This window comes from Stigmatopora nigra, chromosome 8, assembly GCF_051989575.1.
Source record: "Stigmatopora nigra isolate UIUO_SnigA chromosome 8, RoL_Snig_1.1, whole genome shotgun sequence".
NCBI lineage: Eukaryota > Metazoa > Chordata > Actinopteri > Syngnathiformes > Syngnathidae > Stigmatopora > Stigmatopora nigra.
In genome coordinates, this window is record NC_135515.1 from 7,533,336 (window position 1) to 7,555,842 (window position 22,507).

Below are 22,507 nucleotides of genomic sequence, written 5' to 3' on the forward strand. Positions count from 1 at the left end.
GCTGCAAATGTCTGAATTAGTTCACACAGCAAGGCAATGTAATAACAACTATAATCAATAGTTTTTATTTGACGTAAAGATCAAACAAATTGACTGAATATGAGATTAACTCTGCCATACATTTATACATGAAAGAAATAGAATAGAGGTTTACATTTTTATCCTGGACTGTAATAGTAACCAAGATTTTGCACCCACACCAAGGTTTTCTTCTAGAATGCAATGTTCTTACATAAATGGTAGAAACCGAAAAAAAGTGAACACAAGGTGACACTTTAGACATTTTAATCGAGCTACCACCTATTGTACAATGATTTTGTACAATCCTGATGCTGTTGTTGTTCTGTGGAAACCCCCCCTCACCCCCAAATAACAGCTGCACACATGACAGTCCCTATTTAGGTGGGCCTCCCACCTCACCCACTTGATTCTTATCGTTTTGCAATTTTCCTCTTGGCAAAACCGGCGTACCAGGATTGGGGTTGTTGATGACGCCCATGAAGATTGGTACCCGTGACTTATCGTCCACCAGAGCAAAGAAAAAGGGGTGGCTCAGGTAGAACAGGGGGTTGGATGAGCGCGAGATAACTACGGCGGTGGCGGCGGAAGCCTCAGCTCCTTCCTCGTTGATTTCCATAGCAGATTTGTGCATGACATTGGACACCAGGAGAGGACCGTCAGCTATGTCGGCCAGATTGGGACTGGAAAACATATTTCCGAGGCCTAGATTGGAGTACAAGGTCAATTAAGGAAACATTTCCAAATAATTTTAAATTTCAGGAAATTGGCTGACACTTTCAAATGATTGGCATACTTTTACTTTCTCCCATCTTTGCAGCTTACCTATTTTCGTGAAGGCTTCTCGCAGTTCTTGAGTGTACTCCAGCTTGAATTTGGGAATTTTAACGTGAACGGCCCTTTCATTGGGGAGACGGTCGTAAATGCTGGAAATATTTATCTTGGAAACCAGGGAAGATACGTTCACGTGTCCGGATATTGGCATAATTACTAAAAAGCTCATCCCCTTCATGAATGGGAAGCTTGCTACCTGCACAGGAAGAAGAAAGAACATTTTAATATTTCAAAGAAGGGAGTGTCCCAGTAAACAATTTATAACAGAACATTTGTTACTTGCTTAATGACTGGCAACAGTGCAAAATAACTTTAATACTGTAAACTTTAGCCACAATTTCAAAAGTTGCTGTGACATTAAAGCAGCCTATGAAAAATATTATCAGTTTGCATATTATCTTAAGAGGTTCAAAAATATTTTTCATGCATTCTCAAACCCACCCATCAAGATTAAAAAAGACAGACAAGACCAGAAGGGACCTTGCTGATAAGTTAAACACAAACACACACACACATAGAAAATAATAATATATTTCAATGTTGCCAAAAATGTACCTTAGAAGGAAGATGTTATCATTTCTAGTTTAAAAATGTCAACACACATAGAATACCATGGAAATCCCTTAAACAGTACATATACAGTATATAATTTTTGTAAGACGTAAAGGCATTTTATTTTTTTTCAATTGACAGATGGTTTTACTTGTTTCAAGCAAAAAAAAAAGTAATGTGTTTTAATGGAAACAAAACAAAGTCATATCAATTAAGTGTTAATTTTCATTTTAAATGTTCTCTAGGAATGAAAAGCTCTCTTCACCAATTTAAAAAAAAAAGTCCAAAAAGGCTTAAAATGAGAACTTTCTTCTCACCTGTGACTCGAGTTCAGCGTCACTAAGCAAACGCAAAGGATGTTTGGAATCTTCCATCACTTCGACGTTGACCATGTTTTCATCATCGAGGAAGAAGGACCCCTTGGTGGTATGACGTGGGTCGAAACGAGCCTTCCATTCACCTGTCAGTGAAAGTTAATGGCCTCAAAGTTAATGAGAGTCTCTTCATTGAATGAGATGATGGCTCACCTTTGAAGTGAATAGCGTTGATGAGCATGAGCTGCATGTTGGGAGGCACTTCTGACATCAAGTCTGTTATCTGCCCATTGGTGGCATTCTCCACCCAGTTGTTTAGCTGCATCACACTTTCCAAGACTGCCGCTTCTGAGTCGTATAGGCGCTTGGACTCCTGAAGGAAGTCCTCCTTTGGCTTAAACCCTAAAACAACAGGTATATATTATATATGTAACTAACTCCATCTTAATTCAACAGTAAGAATTTAACATACTCCTTACATGTTTCAACTGAAGTACTATTTCATACACATGACAAAGGAGACTATTAACATTGTTGAGTTTCAATTTGAATATTCTGGTATATAATTTGGAATTCAAGGGCAGATGAAGATTAATCAAAACCCATCGTTTATCAATGATTGATGGAAATAGAATGTTTTTTTTTAGGACCTTGACGTAGGAAGATGCGTGTGGCGATTTTCAAGTCACTCTTTCGTAGCTGCTCCAAGATGTGATTGACAGAATGGTGATAGCAAGTCATGGTGTTGCCATGGAGATGTTGCATCAGCAGCTCCTCGGTCTCATTAACTGCACCTGAAATGTAAGTTGATTAAAAGGGTATATATTGATAATATGGCCAAATGGATGGAAAAATTGAGACGTACTATCATAATTATCAATTACAACCATTTTACAAATCTTGAGTATGTTTTGCTCTGTTATAAAATTGAAAAAAAGTGTAGACTAGCTTACCTAGAGCGAGCTGGGAGAGGGCCAAAACGATGCTGAAAGGTGATATAATTATGTTGGGTTGCTCGGGTGTGGTTTTGAGGTTTTCTAACAGTTGCATGCCCAGCTTCTGGACGGATGCGGCCAAGTATTTCTTGGCCTCATCGTTCTGGGCAATGGCCGCGCAGCCCTCGTCCTCTTCAGATGTGCCCCCCTCACCGGGTAAAGCCGTCGCCACGGGCAGCGGAGGACTGTGGGTGGTGCTTGTCAATCCTGGTCCCGGCGTGCCTTCGTTTACCTAGAAGGCATTTGGAGGCATTATTTAATGATGAATTGAATTAACAATTCCAAAAATGCAGTGACAAACTCTGGCATGGCTTCCCGTTAGAAAGTAATGGTGTGTGGTGTAATATTTTTTAAAGAGAGCATTTTAGACAGTGGTGAATAAAAAAAGTGTATTTATTAGATTCTATAAAATTGTTGGCTGGGGTATCGGGTATCTGATCAGTATTACTAAATCATATCTTGACTACATCATCAATTACATGACAAATGCTGTATTTTCTTAATAGACTGACCTTTTGACTCAAAGGTGCCAATAGGACTTGCTCTTGTTCTGCATTTTGAGCATTCTGTTGGGAAAGAAAATTAAGGTATTTTAATGCTGATGTTTTTTTTTTTAATGGAGAAAACACAATATGGCTAGCTTACAGTCAGTCCTTGGTTGTAGAGACAAATAAAGATGAATGTCAACCGAAAATCCATGTTCTCATGTAATATAACTGTAAAAGAGCATCTTTTTAGTAGGCTGTAAAAATATGTTGACAATAAATCCCATTTAGATTTTTGGTAAATTCCTTTTACTGGCTCAAGTAACAGTAGTCACACTAACTTGAACATTTATTAGTTTGATTTTTCCACCAGTAAGAATGAAATTAGACTTTACCTTTCAGAAAGGTTAGATTATGTCAGGCCGTGACCTCTTGGGTTTTGCTCTAAATAAAAGAAAAGCAGAGTAAACAATCAATGAACAGGCAGTTAAACCGTCGAACATTTTCCCCAGCAAAAGAATTACCTTACCTTCAATTAGGGTAATTAAAAAAAAAAAAAAAAAAAACAGCTGGCGTCTTGACCGAAAAAGAGCGGCTGAATGAGGCTTGCAGAATTCCCGAGAGTCGGAGGTTGGCAATCGCACAGCACTTGGTTAAAGATCAACTCCCATTGATCGGGGCCTCATTTAAGTCACTATTTGTTTGTTTAAATGCAGCACTGAGCCTCGTAAAGTTAAGTATCTAAGCATCTGATACACAGCAGAGGGCCAACATTGAGTGCAAAAATGGTATTATCTTTTTGTTTCCTCCTGTCAACTGTGACAGCTCCAATAGTAAACTATAAATAAACCACAGGCTTTTGTTGGGCTGGAAAAAAACATGGTGGATGACGTTGGATTTTACCAAGAAATGACTGGTCTCCCCATGAATGGAAGGGAACACCCAATTTCATTTATTGTTCAGGACAAACCATTGCTCAATTAGTACAAGCCCTATTTAAGCAGTTTCATTATAAGAGAACACGTACGTAATGCTTCTCTGCAAATACGGCAGGAGGGACTTTGTCCAATGTGATTCAGCCTGAGCGGGAATACTTAACACATTTTCATATATAAACAGCACATTGAGGCATTTTGTGTTTTTTTTTTACCTACATGATAAATAATTGTACTTTCCGATCAATACGCAACTGCTAATGTGAATTTTAAAACACATCACTAGATGATTATTGAGTTCTGAGCTTTAGCAAGAGTGGAAAACATTACAATGACATTAGAAAAATACAATAGGCAGTTTAAGCACATTCACAAAGCATTTGACGTGAACCCCAGACAGTGCTTTAAGAGTGAACAGTGACATTTCTGCACCAGAATTGACCTTTAAATGTATGATCTACGTCTTTTCATAAAAACGATTGAATACAAAACCTTGGCGTCGACTCAGACCACTAGATATGGTCCAGACAGTTCAGAATACACACAAAAAGTGGATGGATATCTTTCATTTTTTCCTTCCAAATGCTTATGTGACTGCACAAGGAAGTCTATTCTTTTTCTCTATATTCATACTAGACGAAAGAAAATCTAAACCCGCATACAAAATAAGGATTTGATCTACAACTACTGCATAGTTTTATCAGTGCATTGGACATATATTAAAGGGAAAATAAAAAATGTTGCTTTTTTTGTGTTGTAAATGCATTGATTTTAGTTGTACACTAATGACAAATACATGATTGAATTAAAATGTGTATAATTCATTATTCAGTACATTAGCATCAATGCTTTATATTATATCTATATGTGTGCAATTATACAATTCCTCTGAGGTTTTGTCTGTGTTTAGAATTGCACCCAATGTTGTTTCAGGTTGTCCACGGGATGATGTAGGTTGGCAAACCTCTTTGGAAAGAGACAACAAAAGTGGTCCCTGAGCAAGTCTGTTGAAACAGGTCCAAAAAATAATTGAATCAACTGCAGGTGCTTGTTTAAGTTACCCAATGACAATCAAGCCAGCAAGCGGATGGCGCCATTGTCTGAGCCCAGGAGCAGGAGCCTCTTGGTAGGCAGCACGGCCAGGCTGGTCAGTGTACCGCGAAAGTTCTCGCTGCTGAGTTTGGTGCTACTGATGGGGCTAAACGAGATGTCCGCCATCGAGTACACGCCCACCTTATTGGCCATGGTACCCGTCACGATCTCCGAGCCGTAGAAATCCAGAGCGTGTACGGGGTCCGACTGCAACTTGTATTGCCGGAGAGGCTTGTGTTCCAGGTCTTTCCACACGGCCAGGGTGTAGTCGGTGGACGAACTGATCACCAAGTTTCCTTCTGTCGCCTGCAGGGCGATAGACATGAACCGAAATCATCTGCCTGATGTATTTTCAATATGAAAAAGGACAGCAGGTGTTTACTACAAAGCAATGTTTTCCTTACCAAACCAGATTGAGCTAGATTATATAGTGTGTTACCTAAAATAATATGCTGCTAGATTTATTTTCAAACTATAATATTAACACCAATAAAACCATTTATATTTTGTTCTGCTGCCATATTCAATGTGAACTGAACCCTTAAACTGAGGAACTGTGACTTTAGGTGTAGTCTTGTTAAAAAACAATTGCAGTGGGTATTTATCTTAATGCATTTATTTACAGGTCTTCTTCAAACCGGTTTACAAAATAAAAAATTTAAAGGTAATACTCCTCAATTAGAGGTCAAAAGTACTGACCATGCAGTAATCCAACTGCAACAAAGGAAGGTTGTATGCATGTGTGTGTTATCGTTAGTTAAAACTCAACAGTCACTAGTTGTAATCTCAGTCCGAGGGTGCCGAGGCGAACCTCCTGCGCTACTTCTAATGAGTAACCCCTGTCCATATTTGCATAAACCTGTGCCTTTAAAAGCACAAGCACAATCCTTGACCCTATTTGGGGTTAAATAAAGTTTGCTTATCCTTTTGGTCTGTTGACCACAGACAGGTTGACTGCAACAATCGCTCACACTCACTGCATCCGCAAACTGTAACATTTTCAAAACAAAAGCGTGAGGATGAGCCTTATGGTCATATTTCACTAGAAGAGTTTGGTTGAACTCTTGAACCAAACTCCTACTTGTGAGGGAGCATTATACAGCATGTACTAGTAAACAAAATTGATTTGTTCATGACATCAGAATGCTACCAGTTAAATCCTGTTAATGGAACTGGAGTAAAAATGTCAAAGCAACATTCAAATATTCAAATTTCTCATATCATCTCATTAGGGTGGCGGGGGTGCTGGAGCCAATCCCAGCTGTCCTTAGGCCAGAAGCAGGGGATGCATGTTTTTGGAATGTGGGAGGAAAGCCACGCAGGCCCAGGGAGAACATCCAAACACCACATATGTGGGATGTTACCTGGATTTTAACCCAGGACCCCACAGCTGTGAGGCTGCCGCGCTGTAATAAAATTTAAATTTATTTGTATTTTTTTTCAAAATACGTGACAAGCAGTGTCACTCGAGGCCCTCCAGCCCACGCTTTGTTCAAACAGCTTGAGGTGGTCAGATTAACAGGAGGGGAAAAAAAACAAACTGCAGTGGCCCTTTTTTCCTCAAAAAGACAACTCCCAGTCAGCATTCTGCTGAAAAGACATTATAAAAGGTCACTATTGTGGCGATACCTTTTGATTTGCCTTTGTTAATTCCCTTATGCAATATTTTATTCAAAACAAACTAAACCGGTTCTGACTAATAAGGCAGGATACGAATGTAAAGTGTTGTTGTTTTTTCCGTGACCTCCAGTTAACTTGTAACCATTTCAAGAGCTATTCCAGTTCTTCCCCCTAGTTAGCCAAGGTAAAAGATCAATTGCACCCCTGATCTACTAAGCCCAAAAGAAAATGTTAGAGTGAACTAATATCACACTACCTATGTCAAAAACTTAAGTACTTTTTTATTTTACATTGAAAACTCTTTCTACCTTCATTTGGAGGATGTCTCCTTCATGAGCAGGCCAGCCTCTTAGAACCAGTCCTGTGCGTGCGTCAAGCACAACGATGAACCCAGACGAGAACCCTGCAGCCAGAGTGCGTCCTGTCGGACTGACGGCCAGGTATCGAATGAGCCCGGCACTTAAGTTGTTGTATGCCAGTCTGAATTCGTGCTGAAGGGGACAAAAGGAAGATTTGTTAATGTCAAAATAAAATCATTCAGTCTGGTGAGGGGATGTTGCTCTTAAGAGGATGCATTTTCAAAAACAAACAATTTAATACCTGCAGTCCCGGTTTTCGAGGATCAATGAAACGGAGGACCGAGTCTGCACTTCCGAACACAACACTGCAGTGTGGCGCCGGCATTGTGGTGACGGCTGTAATAGGATTTTTACCATCCACTGCTTCATAAGAGCGGATCTGTCTCCCTGCGACAAAAGAATATAATATAAACCTCGCTCGAATAAAATGATATAGGCACCTTTTAGAAATACACTCTCCATTAGCTTCATCTTTAAAAGATAGTGGTTGAGGTATAACCATTCCCTCATGTTCAGTTCTGCTTGAAAGAGACTGGCATTCGTTTAAAGGAAGGGGTTGCATGCAAATTTCATTTTTTAACTTAAGTATTTGTCACAACACAAAGACAAATTTAAATCAAGTCATGTATGAAATTTAGTGTCCTTACAAGTCAACTCAAACTAGAATTGTTATTCAAATGTACTTTAGGTTGATACCATATCCCTGAAAAATAGGCAATACCCCCCCCCCCCCCCCCCCCTTACCCGTATACTGGTCCCAAAGGTGCACCATGCCGTCACAGCTGACCACCTCCAGCGAAGCTTCCAGTTGTCCAACATAGAACACAGACTTCCTATGATCTGTATACGTTAGCCTGGGCTCAACTTCCTGTGTGCCATCTCCGTGATTATAGAGAGGCCACAGCTTCACCGTTTTATCTTTACCCCCAGAGAGGAAGTAATCCTCTCCTGCGAGCGGTGCCAAACATTTGGTAGCACCAGAGTGACCCAGAAAGCTTTGCAGACGGATCTGGTGGAAATGGAAATGGGGGTCTTGCTGGTTTAGACCGATTTCATACTGCCAATAGGCCAGCCAGTTGCCCTGCAAGGACCGTGTGCTGCGAGACAGCTCCTGCTTCAGGGCACTATCCTCCAGAGGGGGTCCTGTTATCCAGGACGTGGAAAAAGGTAGGGCACCGATGGACGGAGTAGTGACAACAGAAGGGGGGCTGTTAATAGTGGTGGTGTGATTGGCACGTGCCCAAGAACTACCCAAAGTCATGTTAGGACTGCCACCATTGTAGGAGTCCCTGGACACCTGGATTCGGTTTCCTACCAGGTGGCTGCCGAAGGTTCCTGATTCGGGGAGAGGGTCTCCAAATGGGGTGGAGCTTGTAGAAGGTGATGGGAAGGGGCTGTAACCCGTCTGCTTGGTTAGAGCAGAAGATGAGGATAGAGGCATGTCTACACTTGACGTGGTGTGACTCACGCTCTGATGGTACGAGGAGGCCAGCTGCCAGACCAGCTCGTGGTTGGGAACCAGTTTCCTGATTGCCATGTCACCTGCAGGACACAAATTAATGAACCTGTACAGTCGCCATTACAAGTCAGAAAAATATGAAGTTTTCCTTACCAACAAGACAGTAAAATGGTATGTATGAAGCATGTGCCATCTCTGTGCTAAACACTGATTGGAGTTCCTCCAGGATGGACAACTCATAAGTTGCACAGGGATCTTCAGGTGTGCTAACAACCACCACCGTGACATCCCCTTCAACTCGTCGTGGCGCACTCTCCATCTGCAGTGTGAAGGAATCAGTTGTCATTTATACTGAAGACAAATGAAAAGAGATACAATGAAAACAACTTTTCTAATTAACCACAATGAGAACAACTGTTTGTTTGTTTTTTCCATCACACAGCCTGACAAAATACATACTCTCACTCTCCTTCCTTGTCAGTCAGGCACTTCTATCCAAAGTTCCTTTCTCCTCTTTCTATTTTTAGCCATGTTTTCATCTGCCTTCCTGCCTTTTGTTTCATATAAATCTCGCTGTGACGGGCCTGCCTGCTTAAAACATACTGACAATAAACTAGACGAAACAAAGTGAGTTCCAAATGCAAGATCACCTGAGGCCGCAGACAATGCAGCAGGGAGAAAACGGCAAAGAACCGCCGCAGCGTGTCAGCCATGTGCTGCTGCACCATCTCCCGCCCAATGCGCAGGCAGATAAGAGCCATCAGACTGAGTGTCTTAAGACACACTACGGTGCGAGTCTGCCCTCCACTGGGGAACCTGTGCACAACCAGAAATACAACCAGATCCAGGTATATAAACAATATTGAAGAATGAGAACTAGTCTCTTACCCCATGTGAGGGTTGGTGAGCAGGTCAAGGAGAGGCAATAGTACATCTCTGTTAATTTTCATGAGTATGTCCATAAGTGTGGTGTCAGAGAGAAAGACCACAATCTTTTGTGTAAGTGCAACAGCGCCTAACAAACTGGCCTCCTTGCGTGTGTTGAGACGTTGTGAAGATGGAGGAGACACCTGCAATAATTTGATGGTTTGATGAGCTTCAAAAGGATTTCCAGTTGGATTTTTCAGACTTACCAGGTATCCGATGTAGGGTAGGTATTGATAGGTTAGCACAGGTTCACCATAAAGTTGAGCAATGTAAATGAGACAGTCGAGTATAGGTGCGGCGGTCTGGTCACCCATCACAGGTCTCTTTTCATAAATGCTTCCCATTCCTACACTCTCCAGAGTGCTCTCTTCAGGGCTAGGGGTTACAAAATAATGGTTTTCTGGGCCTTCAGGGAGAGTACAAAATGAATATTAGATGCATTTTTTGCTATAATACTACATTGCATTGAAAATTATGAGGAAAAAATTGGATTTTTGTGGTATTTTACAATCTTAGTGCTCCTGGTCAATGCAAAATGTTAATCCCTCAAATACATATCTGATATACAAGACATTGCCCAATCATTAAAACACAGTAGAGTTTAAACTTAAGGATATTAATGTTCACGCACCTATGTAACAATTGGTGAGTAATCGTAGCAGGTTCCTGGCCACACATCGAGACGTCACCGTCGGGCCAAGTTTGGCTGAGAGCCACCGGATTGTTTTGCAGACGGTATCTGAGTGAACAGTTTTTTTTTTTTGTTAAAAAAGGCACTGTTAGAATGTACATCATCACAAGGTAATATTCTCACCAAGAAGGATTTTTTGCTCCTTTGCGCGTGATTCGTCCGACGGATCCTGGTCCACCTCTTCTTCCTGCTCATCCATAATCCCTTTGTCAGTCCCATCCAGAACCATTCCATTCATGAAGTCACTCTGTAGAGTGGAAATGGGAGTTCCTGCAGCCTCTGTGCAAGCAGAGAAAGAGAGCTCCTGCTTTGAGGTTGAAAGATCATCTGCCTCCACTTTACAACCATTAGCCTCAGTTGCCTCCTCTTCATCCAGCTCTGCTCCTTCCTCACCCTCACTGGCTTGTTTCAGGTCTTGGTTGCTGTCAGCTGATTTAAGACTGGCTCGATCTCGCATGGAGTCTCCATCGCCTGATGAGAGTTCGCTCGCGCTGCTTTTGTCGCTAAGCTTGCCAACGCTCAAAGACTCGTGGTCTTGGTCCTTGGCAACGGAGTTCTGGTCTGGCTGTTTTCCACCATCTCCCCCTGCGCTGTTAACGTAAAACTCATTTTGAAAGTCTTCAGCCTCTGAGAGAAAAACCTGGTCGTTGAGACTAATGCCAGAGGAGTAATCCACCAAACCAGTGTCCCCAACCACCCCAACGCCACCACTCGCACCACTGACGCAGCCCAGGTTCCCGGTGACAGATCCAGTTGAAGAGCGTACATCCCCAGCCTGAAAGTTCTCTTCCCCCTCTTCTCCCAGGGTACAAGTAGCACTCTGCAACCCTTTGCAAGCTTCTCCAGAAGAATCTGAGGTCCAGCTTTCAAAGCCAGTAAGGACCAGCAGAACGTGTGGGAGCAGATTAGACAAGAAGGCCTGAAGTCCAAGTCTTACTATCAGCTGCAGGACGAAACAGTCAGTGTAGAGGTAGAAACGTCCTCTCAGGCAGTTGGGGTTCTCATAGACATTGACCAAGGGCTTTAAAAGGTACTTATTTGCATTTCTGGGGCCCAGAACTCTGGAGATGGGCTCAAACATATACCAGGCAGCATAGACAGCTGTGGACTCATCAAGCATGAGAGCTAGAATGAAGGGCAAGAGAATCTCAAGGCCCTCGGCTGTGATGTTGGCTCGAAGAAGTGTTTCTAACTGTTGCCACAGTTGGAAAACCACTTCCCTTCCTTGAATACTACAAATATTCTTCATCTTGCGATGGTGAGAAAAGATAAAGCAATGCAGAGCAGCAAAGTAGGAAGGGAAAGGAAAAGGACTAATGAATGTGTTGAGTAACTGGGAAGGGTTTGGAGCAGGAAGCCCGGCACGGATGGGATCATAGTCAAAAAGAAGTGGCCAATGGCAATGATCTGTTTCTCTTTGTACTGTTCCAGAGTGGCTATCAATTTGTAGTAGTTTTTCTAGTGCATGGTGCAAAGAAAGTGGAATGTCTCGGAAGCCAACAGAGCACAATTTGAGCACGGCGTCAAAACGTTGTTTGAGAGTAGCATCCGGTTTTAGGCCTCTGACTTTGGAGGAATAAAATATCTCGGCAATAAGGATACCAAGGGCCTGCATATCTCTTTGATAGAGCCGTGTAAGAGACAATGGTGTGTCACTCAATGAAATTGTGCATTCGGTGGTATCAGCATGAAAAACTTGGGCATGAAGACTCTTGACCAGGAAGTTTTTTAACTTCTCCAGCTCCTCCAAAGGTTGCAGGGGGTTGAAGCCCTCGGGTAGAAGTATCTTTATATGCTCCGTATTGGTCGTGGTTGCGTTTCCCTCCCCTTGCTTTTTGTTCCCCAGTCCACCTCTTGGGAGCACAGCACTTCGTAATCCAGATCTTGAATCACCAGAAAAGGAACTTGGAGAGTGTGATAAAGGAGGTGCCTCGCCAAGCTTCCCTACAGCTGAATTAATATTTGGCACTTGACCAACACAACTGGCAGAGTTGGATGAGCCCATTGACATTAATGAGTCGAGAGCTTCAGTACCTTGTTCGAGATCTTCATCTCTGTCTACCATGGTCCAACTGCTGGTTTCACACCCCAACGATTCGGGCACCGTTCCATCTACAGAGTCAGCCACCATGTCATTTTGTGGAATGTGGAGAGAAGGCACGTCAAGAGCAGCAAGGCTAAGAAGAGGAGGTTCCGCCGGGGCATACAGGGAAGTAGATAGACGAGGCGGGTGGGGCTGGTCAAACAACTGGACCACACCATAAGTGGTCAGGTGTGTGTGGTTATCCACAAGGTGCAAGCAGACATTCTTGGATTTGACTGCATCTTTCCCAGACAGTTTGAAGCCAAAATTAAGGTCTATCCAGTGATGCAGATTCTGAGATACCTCCCTGCTCTCCAGGAGGCGTTGGTGGACCTCAATAAACTCCTCACAAGACTTGCACCAGGAAGGCACATCAAGGTCCGGCATGTCAGGGTGTATTGAGCGGAAAATAGAGGGATCTGTATAGAACTCTGGAATGCACTCATCGGGAGTCCAGCTCTGCATGCGTTCCATGCTGGAGGGGTATTCGTTAGGCTCCCACTGGGACCTCACGTGGCTGCACAGCACCGATTTGGGTGTCTGTCGGGCTTTATACACATAGTACGTAATATCTGACAGCACGTCAGATATGTGATGAGGTACATGGAGGTGGTCCGGTTGTCCCCCCACACTGGCACTGACTGACCCACTTAAGTCTCCACCAACGCCCCCTAAACCACTACCTACCGCAGCCGCCAAAGCCTCTTTGGTCATCTCGTAAGTGAAATCGAGCTGCTTATCTCCCTTGTTGAGTCTGAACTTGGACCTTCGTAGGTCCCGGAATTTTCCAAACGGCACCGTGAAATCCACCACCCACGGCAGTACTGGATGGTAATTTGGGTCGCCCTCTCGCCGCCCTGCTAACCTGTTGAGCTCCATTAAATAGCCAAAGTTGCTTACCCGGCCATGAACCCAATCAAGAACTAAAGTTTTGAGCTCATGAAAGCAGTCACTGCAAAGCATATTGTTCTCTATCAAGGTGCTTTTGGGTGCTTGATTTGTGGGACCATCGCCACTCGGCTTCCCAAGATCCTCATAATGGGCGAGGTTCAGTTTAAGAGAGCTGCAGAGCTGCTCGTCAACCGCTATGTCCAGCAGGGATAGGTTCCCACAGGACAGACCTGAGGCATGGCACGCCTGAATGGCTGTTAGCAACTGGTAAATAATAAATAACACTTTGGCATGACTATTGGCAAGCTTGGCTGGGCTGAAGGTGACAATGTCATGGAGAGAATACTGCGTGTAAGGTAGAACCACATAAAACATCTCCGAAGTCTCCAGCAGACACTCGGCCGTTAGAACATTGGGACATAAATGGTCAGGGTTTGGCTTGGAAAAAGCAAATGTGGTCGATGTCGAGAAATAGTCTCTCTCTCTAGCCGGGGAGGGAGACGGTGAAACTTTTTCACAAGAGAAGAATGAAGTGTTGAAGAGCTTTTGAAGGGCATGGCGAACCGCATCCACGGCAGTGATGTGCATTTGTTCACTAGCTCCAGAATACGGCTGCACAAGCCTGGAATGGGCTTCGTGCCACAGATTCCTGGAGGGAAAAAAAAAAGAAAAGTTACTTCGACTTGTTATACATGTTCTGTTCTAAAAGAAAAAAAATAATTTAGCAAGTCCACAGAATTGCAGTCAGGTTTAATTTCTCAATTTTTATAGCGTACCCACTATTTGGAATATGTTTTGTGAATCTAAGACATACAACAATGTGATTTTTTCCCAAAGGTTATGTAGAAATACATTAAATGTTACATTGATAGAAAAATATCTGCAAATATGCAATTGCCCAACATTCTAATTGACAAGTAGTGCTTCTTGATATTCTCAAATTTCTTAATAACAAAAAACATGCAACACTGTGTATTCAGTACCTGACATTGTGCAGTGACACATGCTGCATGGTGCTAACATAGGATTCCTTTGTTGATGAATCATTTGGTTGAAGACAGGGGTCTCTGACAATCCTATAGTTAAGCTTGCGTTTTCTTAAACCTTGCACGCACACTCGTGTCCAGCCAGGCGGCAATTTAGCCTGAGAGCACTGGAGATACGTGCGGATTTCAATTTCACTGATGCTTTCCGATCGGACAAAGCCCACAAGCTTCTTTTCCCGCAGGGCCGACAGCCAGCGGGTGGGGACCAGAGCGATAAGCTCCTGGGGACGTGGACCGGCACCCAATTGCCGTCGGTCGATGCCCAGGTCTTTTTCGACCGCACGCGCCAGCCAATCCATTGCGACGTGCTTGGAACGGCAAATTGTCTGGCTATGCTCACATATAGGCGAAGATGGTTTTCTTTAACCACAAGGGCACATTTAATCACTTCTTACACATGTCCTGTAGAGATAAGGAAAAAAAACACATTATTATCTCCTGCAGAGAAAAACGAAACATCACCATATTAGAAGTCACAGTAACTGAACTAACATGATACTGGGCCATAAACACACATTTTATTTACATGGATGATAACAGGGTGATTATGTCCTACAACTGTAAAATTCAATGTCATAGTGGTGTAGATAATGTTTCAAAATTTTACTCGCACATGGTGATGATGAGTTATTAATCCTGTCTAGCAAATTCATGATTTTTTAAGAGAGGATAGTTTTGTTATCGGATAGCTGTTTAAATTCTCATCATTTAGTACCACATAGTTTTTAAAAAATCCATCCTGTTTGGCATCTGCTGCTTGCAATAACAAGATGTTGCAATGTGCAACAAATTATGACTATGATGTCTTTACTGTTAACAGATCTGAAGCTCTAAAGCATTACATGCCATTGACAGCTCCAGACGTCCAGTCCATTATGACTTGACAGACTTAAATTAACAAATGTTCAATCCCAATCAAAAAGATCTATTAGTCAAAAATGTTTTGTAAGGGTTAAACAAATTCATCTTATGCACGAAAGAGCTAATTTCCTGAAAATGCACGGTTAAAACATTTGAGTCACTTCCCCTTTTATGTCTTTGACTGTAAAATATAAATCCAACAAGGGAAAAGTAAGATCAGTGTAATGAAATATAACGAGCATCCATCCAAACATTCCAGATCGTCCAGTACGTAATTAACATTAATAATAATCAAAAACATGAGATAATGAACATTTTACTACCTGTGACAGTTCCGTTGAAGTCACCAACTAGCATCGAGCTAACAGTGATGAATCGCTTCAAACTTCAGCATTGACAAGCTGGTTACGACATCAAGACCCTAAAATGAGATCAGGCCAAGGGTATATGCAGATCTGTTCCTCCTGCAACCGTGAGGGGTTGAGTGTCACCGGACAAACGACCACCAACTCGTTGTAGTTCTGATTGCAAGCGAGTCAGGAGCCATGTTTGGCGAAACGGCTTGTCACGTGACACAACATCACACTCACACCATGTGACTCACGTGATAAGGTCGAGACGGGAAAATGCAGTTCTAATGACGCGACTTGAAATGAAACAATATTGCATATTACACTCGTTTAAAAAAATGACGCGAGTGAATTTATTGCCATTAGCTAAAAATGTAATGTTTATTGAGAGTTCCCCAAAAGGAGCTATATGGCAGCACACATAATCTTATTTATCACATAAAATAAGAACTTATAAGAGGCCTCGACTCACATTCTTCATTGATTTGCCATCTTCTCGTGCACTGCAATTGGCTGGCCAACAATTCTCATTGAACATAATAATATATAATTGTTCATATTTTATGACCAACATCTTAGGGATTTCAACAAGTGGACAATTTTTGAAAATCTTTCCAATGAAGTGATCACTGTCCCTGAAAGAATAAATACAATCACCTTTAAAAAAAACTGAATTCTATATTTACTTACTGCATGAATTGGGATCTGATTTCAACATATACGACGTCAGGTCCTTTAATGAACAGATCATTCAGTGTCTTTTTCTTTCATTGAGTTTCTGACAGCGTGCCCAACATTGCCACGCCCCCTTTCCATTGTACGTGTCCCCCTTGTCTCTCTCCACCGATCTCCCTCCTTTCTTTCATTGCGCTCCACGCACACGCATTAAAAAGGTCCGCCACTTGCCGATCGCTCTTTTTCATCAAAATGCCTTTGCACAAACGTCTACTATCGGCCAAGAACGAGCTCATCCTCTTCACGACCCCACTCCTTCTTTTGCCCCTGCCACTCGTCATCGCCACCTCGGTAATTATTCTTTTTATATTTTTAATTCATGATCATTTTCATATAACGCAATCCATACTAAATGATGAAACCACCCTCCGTTTTTTTCTTTGATATTACGTACTACTGTTTGACCTGCACCTGTTGCATGTGAATGGGCTCATTTAAAATGCAGGGAAAAACGTGAGTTGGTGGGAGGAAAAGCTGTTATTTTAACTTGAGGGGGGGTCTTTTCCAGCGTGGGAACATTCTGCGTCCAAGCGAGTTGTGACAACGGTGACGTGTTGTTTTTAGACGTATAATAATAATAACAACATGAGCGGCTTGTGCGTTTTTATACTGTTGGCAGAAATACTCATGATCACTCACTATAGTTTGAGTCCTGGTAAACTTTCATCAATACCCTTTGACCGTCATATATTTTTATTATGTGTGAGCTATGATTAATGTTCGCTTGTTATTATACAGCAAGCGGAATGTGCCTATGTGATCATCCTAATGGCGGTGTACTGGTGCACCGAGGTGTTGCCATTGGCTGTGACCGCTTTGCTCCCGGCGCTCCTCTTCCCTCTCTTTGGCATCATGGACTCCCAAAGTGTGAGTGAAATGTGAGATCAGATTTTTGGAGATGGATAAAGCAGGTTTACATTTAAAATTACTGTAGTTTTTTTTTATTTTTTAGGTGACCCAGAGGCCTCACAGTTCTGGGGTCGAGGGTTCGATCCCAGTTGGGGCCTCACTCTTTGCTAAGAATTTTTTTAAAGAGTTAGAGTTAAATATTTTGCTATATGTATAAAAAAAATGTTTTTCCAGAGAAAATATACTTGAAAACCAAGGGGTGTTTACCAATTTGAGTTTTTAATCTGTAGAAAGACATGGGTAACCTTTCTTATTTGTAATTAAAACATATAACATCTCTCTTATACGAGCATTCGGTGCATCCTCTCTCTCTCTCAGGTGTGCATGCAGTACCTGAAGGACACCAACTTGTTATTTGTCGGAGGTCTGATGGTGGCTGTGGCCGTGGAGCACTGGAACTTGCACAAGCGAATCGCCCTTAGAGTGCTCCTGTTCGTCGGAGTGCGTCCGGCGCTGTGAGTTGAATCGGGTGTCCAGGTGGACTCCAGTTTGAGGACCACTGCAATTGATATTTGGTATCTTGTCTCCAGGCTTATGTTGGGCTTCATGGGTGTAACAGCCTTCTTGTCCATGTGGATCAGCAACACAGCTACTACAGCCATGATGGTGCCCATAGTCCAAGCCGTGCTGGAGGAGCTCAACAACAGCGAGGTGCAGATGCCTGTCATTATGAGCTCAGAGGAGGTCCAGAAGACAGAAGTAGATGTCAAGCAGGAAAAAACAATGGAGGTGACAGGTAAAAAGGCTCTTTAACCCACCGGTACTGATTTTCTTATTCCAACTCTTTGACTCTTGGTTCCCTTTCTGAAGGCCCCATCGTGGTGACTTTCTTGGACTCCTCCGTTGAAGTGGTGCGGCAAAAGGAGGTACAGGAAAGACGGAAGATTTGCAAAGGGATGACTTTGTGCGTCTGCTATGCCGCCAGCATCGGCGGCACTGCCACACTGACAGGGACTGGTCCCAACCTGGTGCTCAAAGGACAAATGAGCCAGTGGGTACTATTACAGTGTTCCCTCATCATTTCACGGTTCCACTTCCGTGTTCTTAGTGCATTGCAGATTTTCTCTATTCATAGTTAAATACAGTAATGACTACTTACAGTCTATAAAATTTGATTGGAACGTATGGGAGGTTTATAAATTTGATGATACAGGCGGTTATGGAATGGATTAACCATGGAAATTGAGGGAATACTGAACAATACTTGGTTTTTAAACTTAAAACTACTTTGCTCCAAATCTATTGTCTTACAGACTGTTTCCTGAAAATGGCGACGTGATCAATTTTGCTTCCTGGTTTGGATTTGCTTTCCCCAACATGATCCTCATGCTCGTGCTGGCATGGCTGTGGCTACAATTTGTTTTCATGGGATTTAAGTGAGTAAATGGAAGGTGAGAAAACCGTGAAGTAGATGATTGGAATAAATGATTACATGTCGTCTTTTCCAGCTTCAAGAAGACGTGGGGCTGCGGTGCGGAAAAAACTGAGAAAGAGGTGGCCGCCTACGAAGTGATCCGGGGACAGCATCGCCGGCTTGGGCCCATGTCTTTTGGAGAGCTCAGTGTCCTGGGTCTCTTCATTCTGCTTGTGGTTTTGTGGTTCTCCAGAGATCCTGGATTTGTGTCTGGCTGGGCCACACACATCTTTAACTCCAAGAAAGAGTAAGAAGCCCTCCTTCTTTATCTCAACCATACCTTCACACTAGAAACTTTTATGAGCCTATTTAGTTTAAAAAAATAATAAACCTGTTGCATGAATGAAAACACCTAATGGCACCCCCTGAAATAAATCTGGAATTTGTGAAACAATTTAATACATAAGGGCGCATCTCATAATAACTTGGCTTCTCTTCACTCAGGTATGTTACGGACGCTACTGTGGCTCTCTTCGTTGCCATTCTCCTCTTTGTCCTCCCGTCCAAACCTCCGTCTTTTTGCCTATGGAGGACCCAAAGTTTTGACACGGGTTAGTCCATCAATAAGTTGTCACCATGCAAGGATACAACACTGACACTTGGCCCACTCCATAGTATCCCTTCAGAGCTCAAATTCAGCTTCACGTCTGCTCACATGGAAGGTTGTCCAGAAGAAGTTACCGTGGGGAATTGTACTGCTCCTTGGTGGAGGGTTTGCACTGGCCAAGGGGAGTGAGGTAAGAGAGGGATGTTGATCGATATTTTGGCTTTCAGTTGATCTGATTGGATCTTTGCTTAAACAAATGATGCACCAATCCAATGTTTACAGATACTGTTTAAAAAAACAGTTGCCCTTTTTGGGGGGTAACTTTGATTTAGTTGATTCCATAATGAAAGGGGGGGACTAGCTTATGTGGTAATACTCTAGTGACGATCAAAAAGATACATAAAATAATGTTAACTAATCTATCTGTATGTTGTTTTTAAGGTATCAGGACTTTCCAGGTGGATGGGAGACCAAATGAGCCCCTTGCAAAGCATACCACCCTGGTCAATTGCCATGATCCTGTGTCTTCTCATTGCAACCTTCACAGAGTGCACCAGCAATGTCGCAACTGCGACACTCTTTCTGCCTGTCCTAGCCTCAATGGTAAGAGATGGAAAAGAAGAAAAAAAAGTTGGGGTTGTTAAAAAACAACCATGATTGGTGGCAGTGGTTCAGCGAGGTGACGTAATTGTCTTTCAGCAGATTTTCTCCCCAATTGGAGTCAAGCTTTCAAACCACTCCCAGTGGCACTTTGCCCATTCTCCTCCTTTTTGGTCGCCCATCTAGTTGCTCATTCAAGCTGAATATGTTAAGCCCCGTTGCCTAAGGGGCCCCTCCTCCCATTTGTAACCCGCCAACATGCCAATTCAGCTCCTGGACCTTGCAATGTAGCCCACTCCGGCGCAGGCTGAAGAATGGTATTACTGTGTACCCTGGTTGAGGACGGCCAGTGAGAGCCATTGAGCCGGGTTGCAAAAGACTGTACCAGGTGTACTGAGAGGGATAGTTATTTAGGGCGAGGACAAAAAGAACAATAGACAACCTCTGTTACTGTAGATTCAATTGAAAGTGGGACTAAATTACAGCTTGAGACTTCCCTGTCAGAGAAACAGTGTGCACCGAATTTAAAAGGGTACAAAAATGGCTGTCTGGGACATTACCATTACCAAATATGACTTACTAATGCCAAGTTGCCACCATGCAAAGTTGGACGAAATATTCAAGCTTTGCATTTTTGCCAGCAGGTGGCTCCTTTGAATTTTTTTTTCGGTGGCCAAGCTGACTGACTCTAAGTCCTAGAATTATTGGTGAAGAAATATTCTTTGCAGCCCATTCTCGGTTCAGACGTCATGAGAAAAGCTTGTTTCAAGTAAAAATCCATGATTTTCCCACATGCAATGGGAACTTCTCTTGAAGGGTGCAATCACTTGTTGCTGGTCACAACCGATGATTCAGTGTGGTCACAATTCCGATGAAGGGCTGTTACCTATTTGCTGTATTTTGAGAAGCAGAAATTACTGTGCCCTTGTTATGTGCTGTACTCCCAGAGTCATGTTTGCAAGCTGCTATTATGCCATGAGTCAGCCCTGAGTTTGCAGGAAAATGTCGAAATTATCCCATCTAATAAGAGTTTTCACTTTAGCGGTTACCAGCTGACGTCGATGAGAGGATTGAAGTTGATCCTTGTTTGATTCCACAGTCGCAGTCCATCGGAATCAACCCTCTGTATGTCATGGTGCCTTGTACTTTGAGTGCATCTTTTGCCTTCATGCTGCCCGTGGCCACGCCGCCTAACGCCATTGTCTTCTCCTACGGATACCTCAAGGTTTCCGACATGGTGAGTCAGACGTTGGTCATACTGAATTTGCAGTGAGGAACACATAGAAAGTCTGTTAGTCAATGCACCTGCCTTAGCATGTGCTAGTAAGTCTACCCACATGTCCATCTATATGGATAATATAAGATCGGTCTGTGGTTTACGATCAGATAGACGTCTGTCTCGTGACCTATCTTTCATTTCTGTTCATGTATTTTTTTCAGGCAAGAACTGGAATAGTCATGAACATCATTGGCATACTATGCATCACATTGTCCATCAACACCTGGGGACGGGCCATGTTTCACTTGGATTCCTTTCCCACATGGGCCAACGCCACTGGGCCTTGACACCAACAATGGTTCCCCAGTGCCTCGATCACTTGATTTCTGGTCAGATCCACAGCACGGTCTGAAGTGGTCTGTGCTACACACAAGTCTTGCATCAAGTTTATCCTGCAGTCCAAGTGAGAGTCTGAGGGGTAATGAATCAGTAATTTGTACGAGGACAATCAAAGATAAGGATTGTCATGTTAGTAAAACACTAAATAACAACAGATAGACAGTGACGTCAGTGACACTTTGCCAGAATCCTTATAAAGTTTTGATATGAACTAATCCAAACACTGAAGCATAAACATTGAACACAAACAATAGGGCATGTGAGCTGTTAAACAAAGTTTAAATGTGTTTTTTTTAAAACTTTGATATAACAATCTATTAATGGTACATTCACAGATTGTTTATATTATAGCTTTTTCCTAAATATTGACATTTAATATGCATATAGAATTAATTCATGGCTACTTAAATGATCCAATGGTGGACCAAAGCTGCCAAAATAAATAAAAGTGAAAAGAAAAATTATTATGAAGACAAAAATAAGAATACAAAGAAAATACCAGTTAAACGCAACAAACAACATGCACAAATATTTTTAGAAGAAATGTATTTTCTTTGTTTAAAGTCCGACGTACACATACATTTTTTTGAGTACTATTAATAGAATTTTCGAACCATCAACATTTTGGTGGCCGTAAAGTTTGACTAAACTGGATTTTATGAATGACATCAAGATTTGTGCAAACACTCCCATTTCCATCCCATTCAAATCGGCGCTGTATTTGTAGCAGTTTGCAATAATAATTATAAAATACTGCAATAACGAGTAGTGTCTGTCATGCTGTATTTTTCTACATTTGTATATATATTTTTGTGTATAAAAATAAAGTATCTTATTTCCAAAAAATGATAAATGGTGTTTTAATTATTTATTTGCTATTTTTCCATCAAATACTTTAAACATGTTTCATTGGGATTTTAGTTGTCCATGGGATTGCATGCGTTTCACCTGCTGTTTGTAGGTGTGCATCTTCCCAGTTATGTTTGTATTTTTGTTAATTTTTCCCATTTTTTAAATTATTTGTATAGTTATTTTTCTTATTAAAATCCTAGATTTGTGAACCAGCCCTTCCCAGCAGGTGAAATCATAACAGAATACTCCCACCAGGACGTACAAAAACAAAACAATGAAAAATAGAACAACTGTTGTATCAACCATTCTCAATTTCATAG

The 22,507-nt window shown here is 42.2% G+C and overlaps 3 protein-coding genes across 3 annotated transcripts; 1 reads left to right on the forward strand and 2 right to left on the reverse strand.

The window, feature by feature from the left end:
- Positions 1-49: 49 nt before the first annotated feature.
- serpinf2b (serpin peptidase inhibitor, clade F (alpha-2 antiplasmin, pigment epithelium derived factor), member 2b) lies at positions 50-3,887 on the reverse strand. Its single transcript, XM_077722443.1, has 10 exons — positions 3,728-3,887; positions 3,594-3,642; positions 3,359-3,429; positions 3,226-3,279; positions 2,672-2,945; positions 2,369-2,512; positions 1,932-2,120; positions 1,722-1,864; positions 844-1,048; positions 50-723 (listed from the first exon to the last, which is right to left on the reverse strand). Exons 3-10 carry the CDS (start codon positions 3,410-3,412, stop codon positions 395-397), a joined length of 1,392 nt encoding a protein of 463 aa, XP_077578569.1. The 5' UTR covers positions 3,413-3,429; positions 3,594-3,642; positions 3,728-3,887; the 3' UTR covers positions 50-394.
- A 240-nt stretch (positions 3,888-4,127) lies between these two features.
- On the reverse strand, positions 4,128-15,725 carry wdr81 (WD repeat domain 81). Its single transcript, XM_077722442.1, has 12 exons — positions 15,486-15,725; positions 14,239-14,703; positions 10,405-13,904; positions 10,222-10,329; positions 9,797-9,996; positions 9,552-9,733; positions 9,314-9,479; positions 8,817-8,982; positions 7,949-8,746; positions 7,446-7,591; positions 7,154-7,336; positions 4,128-5,531 (listed from the first exon to the last, which is right to left on the reverse strand). Exons 2-12 carry the CDS (start codon positions 14,598-14,600, stop codon positions 5,205-5,207), a joined length of 6,138 nt encoding a protein of 2,045 aa, XP_077578568.1. The 5' UTR covers positions 14,601-14,703; positions 15,486-15,725; the 3' UTR covers positions 4,128-5,204.
- A 613-nt stretch (positions 15,726-16,338) lies between these two features.
- Positions 16,339-22,188, forward strand: slc13a5b (solute carrier family 13 member 5b). Its single transcript, XM_077722120.1, has 12 exons — positions 16,339-16,538; positions 16,986-17,114; positions 17,475-17,611; positions 17,687-17,892; positions 17,967-18,147; positions 18,410-18,532; positions 18,605-18,817; positions 19,015-19,121; positions 19,186-19,307; positions 19,559-19,720; positions 20,817-20,954; positions 21,158-22,188. Exons 1-12 carry the CDS (start codon positions 16,440-16,442, stop codon positions 21,281-21,283), a joined length of 1,743 nt encoding a protein of 580 aa, XP_077578246.1. The 5' UTR covers positions 16,339-16,439; the 3' UTR covers positions 21,284-22,188.
- Positions 22,189-22,507: the final 319 nt, after the last annotated feature.

Excerpts from the sequence above, each read along its gene's own strand:
- wdr81 (XM_077722442.1), bottom strand. The coding sequence starts at position 14,600 with ATGGATTGGCTGGCGCGTGCGGTCGAAAAAGACCTGGGCATCGACCGA. Across the intron at positions 13,905-14,238 it reads GTGTCACTGCACAATGTCAG|GAATCTGTGGCACGAAGCCC; the intron begins GTACTGAATACA and ends TTTTCCCTCCAG. Across the intron at positions 8,747-8,816 it reads ACCATTTTACTGTCTTGTTG|GTGACATGGCAATCAGGAAA; the intron begins GTAAGGAAAACT and ends TGTGTCCTGCAG.
- slc13a5b (XM_077722120.1), top strand. The coding sequence starts at position 16,440 with ATGCCTTTGCACAAACGTCTACTATCGGCCAAGAACGAGCTCATCCTC. Across the intron at positions 16,539-16,985 it reads CACTCGTCATCGCCACCTCG|CAAGCGGAATGTGCCTATGT; the intron begins GTAATTATTCTT and ends GTTATTATACAG. Across the intron at positions 20,955-21,157 it reads ACCTCAAGGTTTCCGACATG|GCAAGAACTGGAATAGTCAT; the intron begins GTGAGTCAGACG and ends TATTTTTTTCAG.
- serpinf2b (XM_077722443.1), bottom strand. The coding sequence starts at position 3,412 with ATGGATTTTCGGTTGACATTCATCTTTATTTGTCTCTACAACCAAGGA. Across the intron at positions 2,121-2,368 it reads ACGCATCTTCCTACGTCAAG|GGTTTAAGCCAAAGGAGGAC; the intron begins GTCCTAAAAAAA and ends CTGTTGTTTTAG. Across the intron at positions 1,865-1,931 it reads CAACGCTATTCACTTCAAAG|GTGAATGGAAGGCTCGTTTC; the intron begins GTGAGCCATCAT and ends TTTCACTGACAG.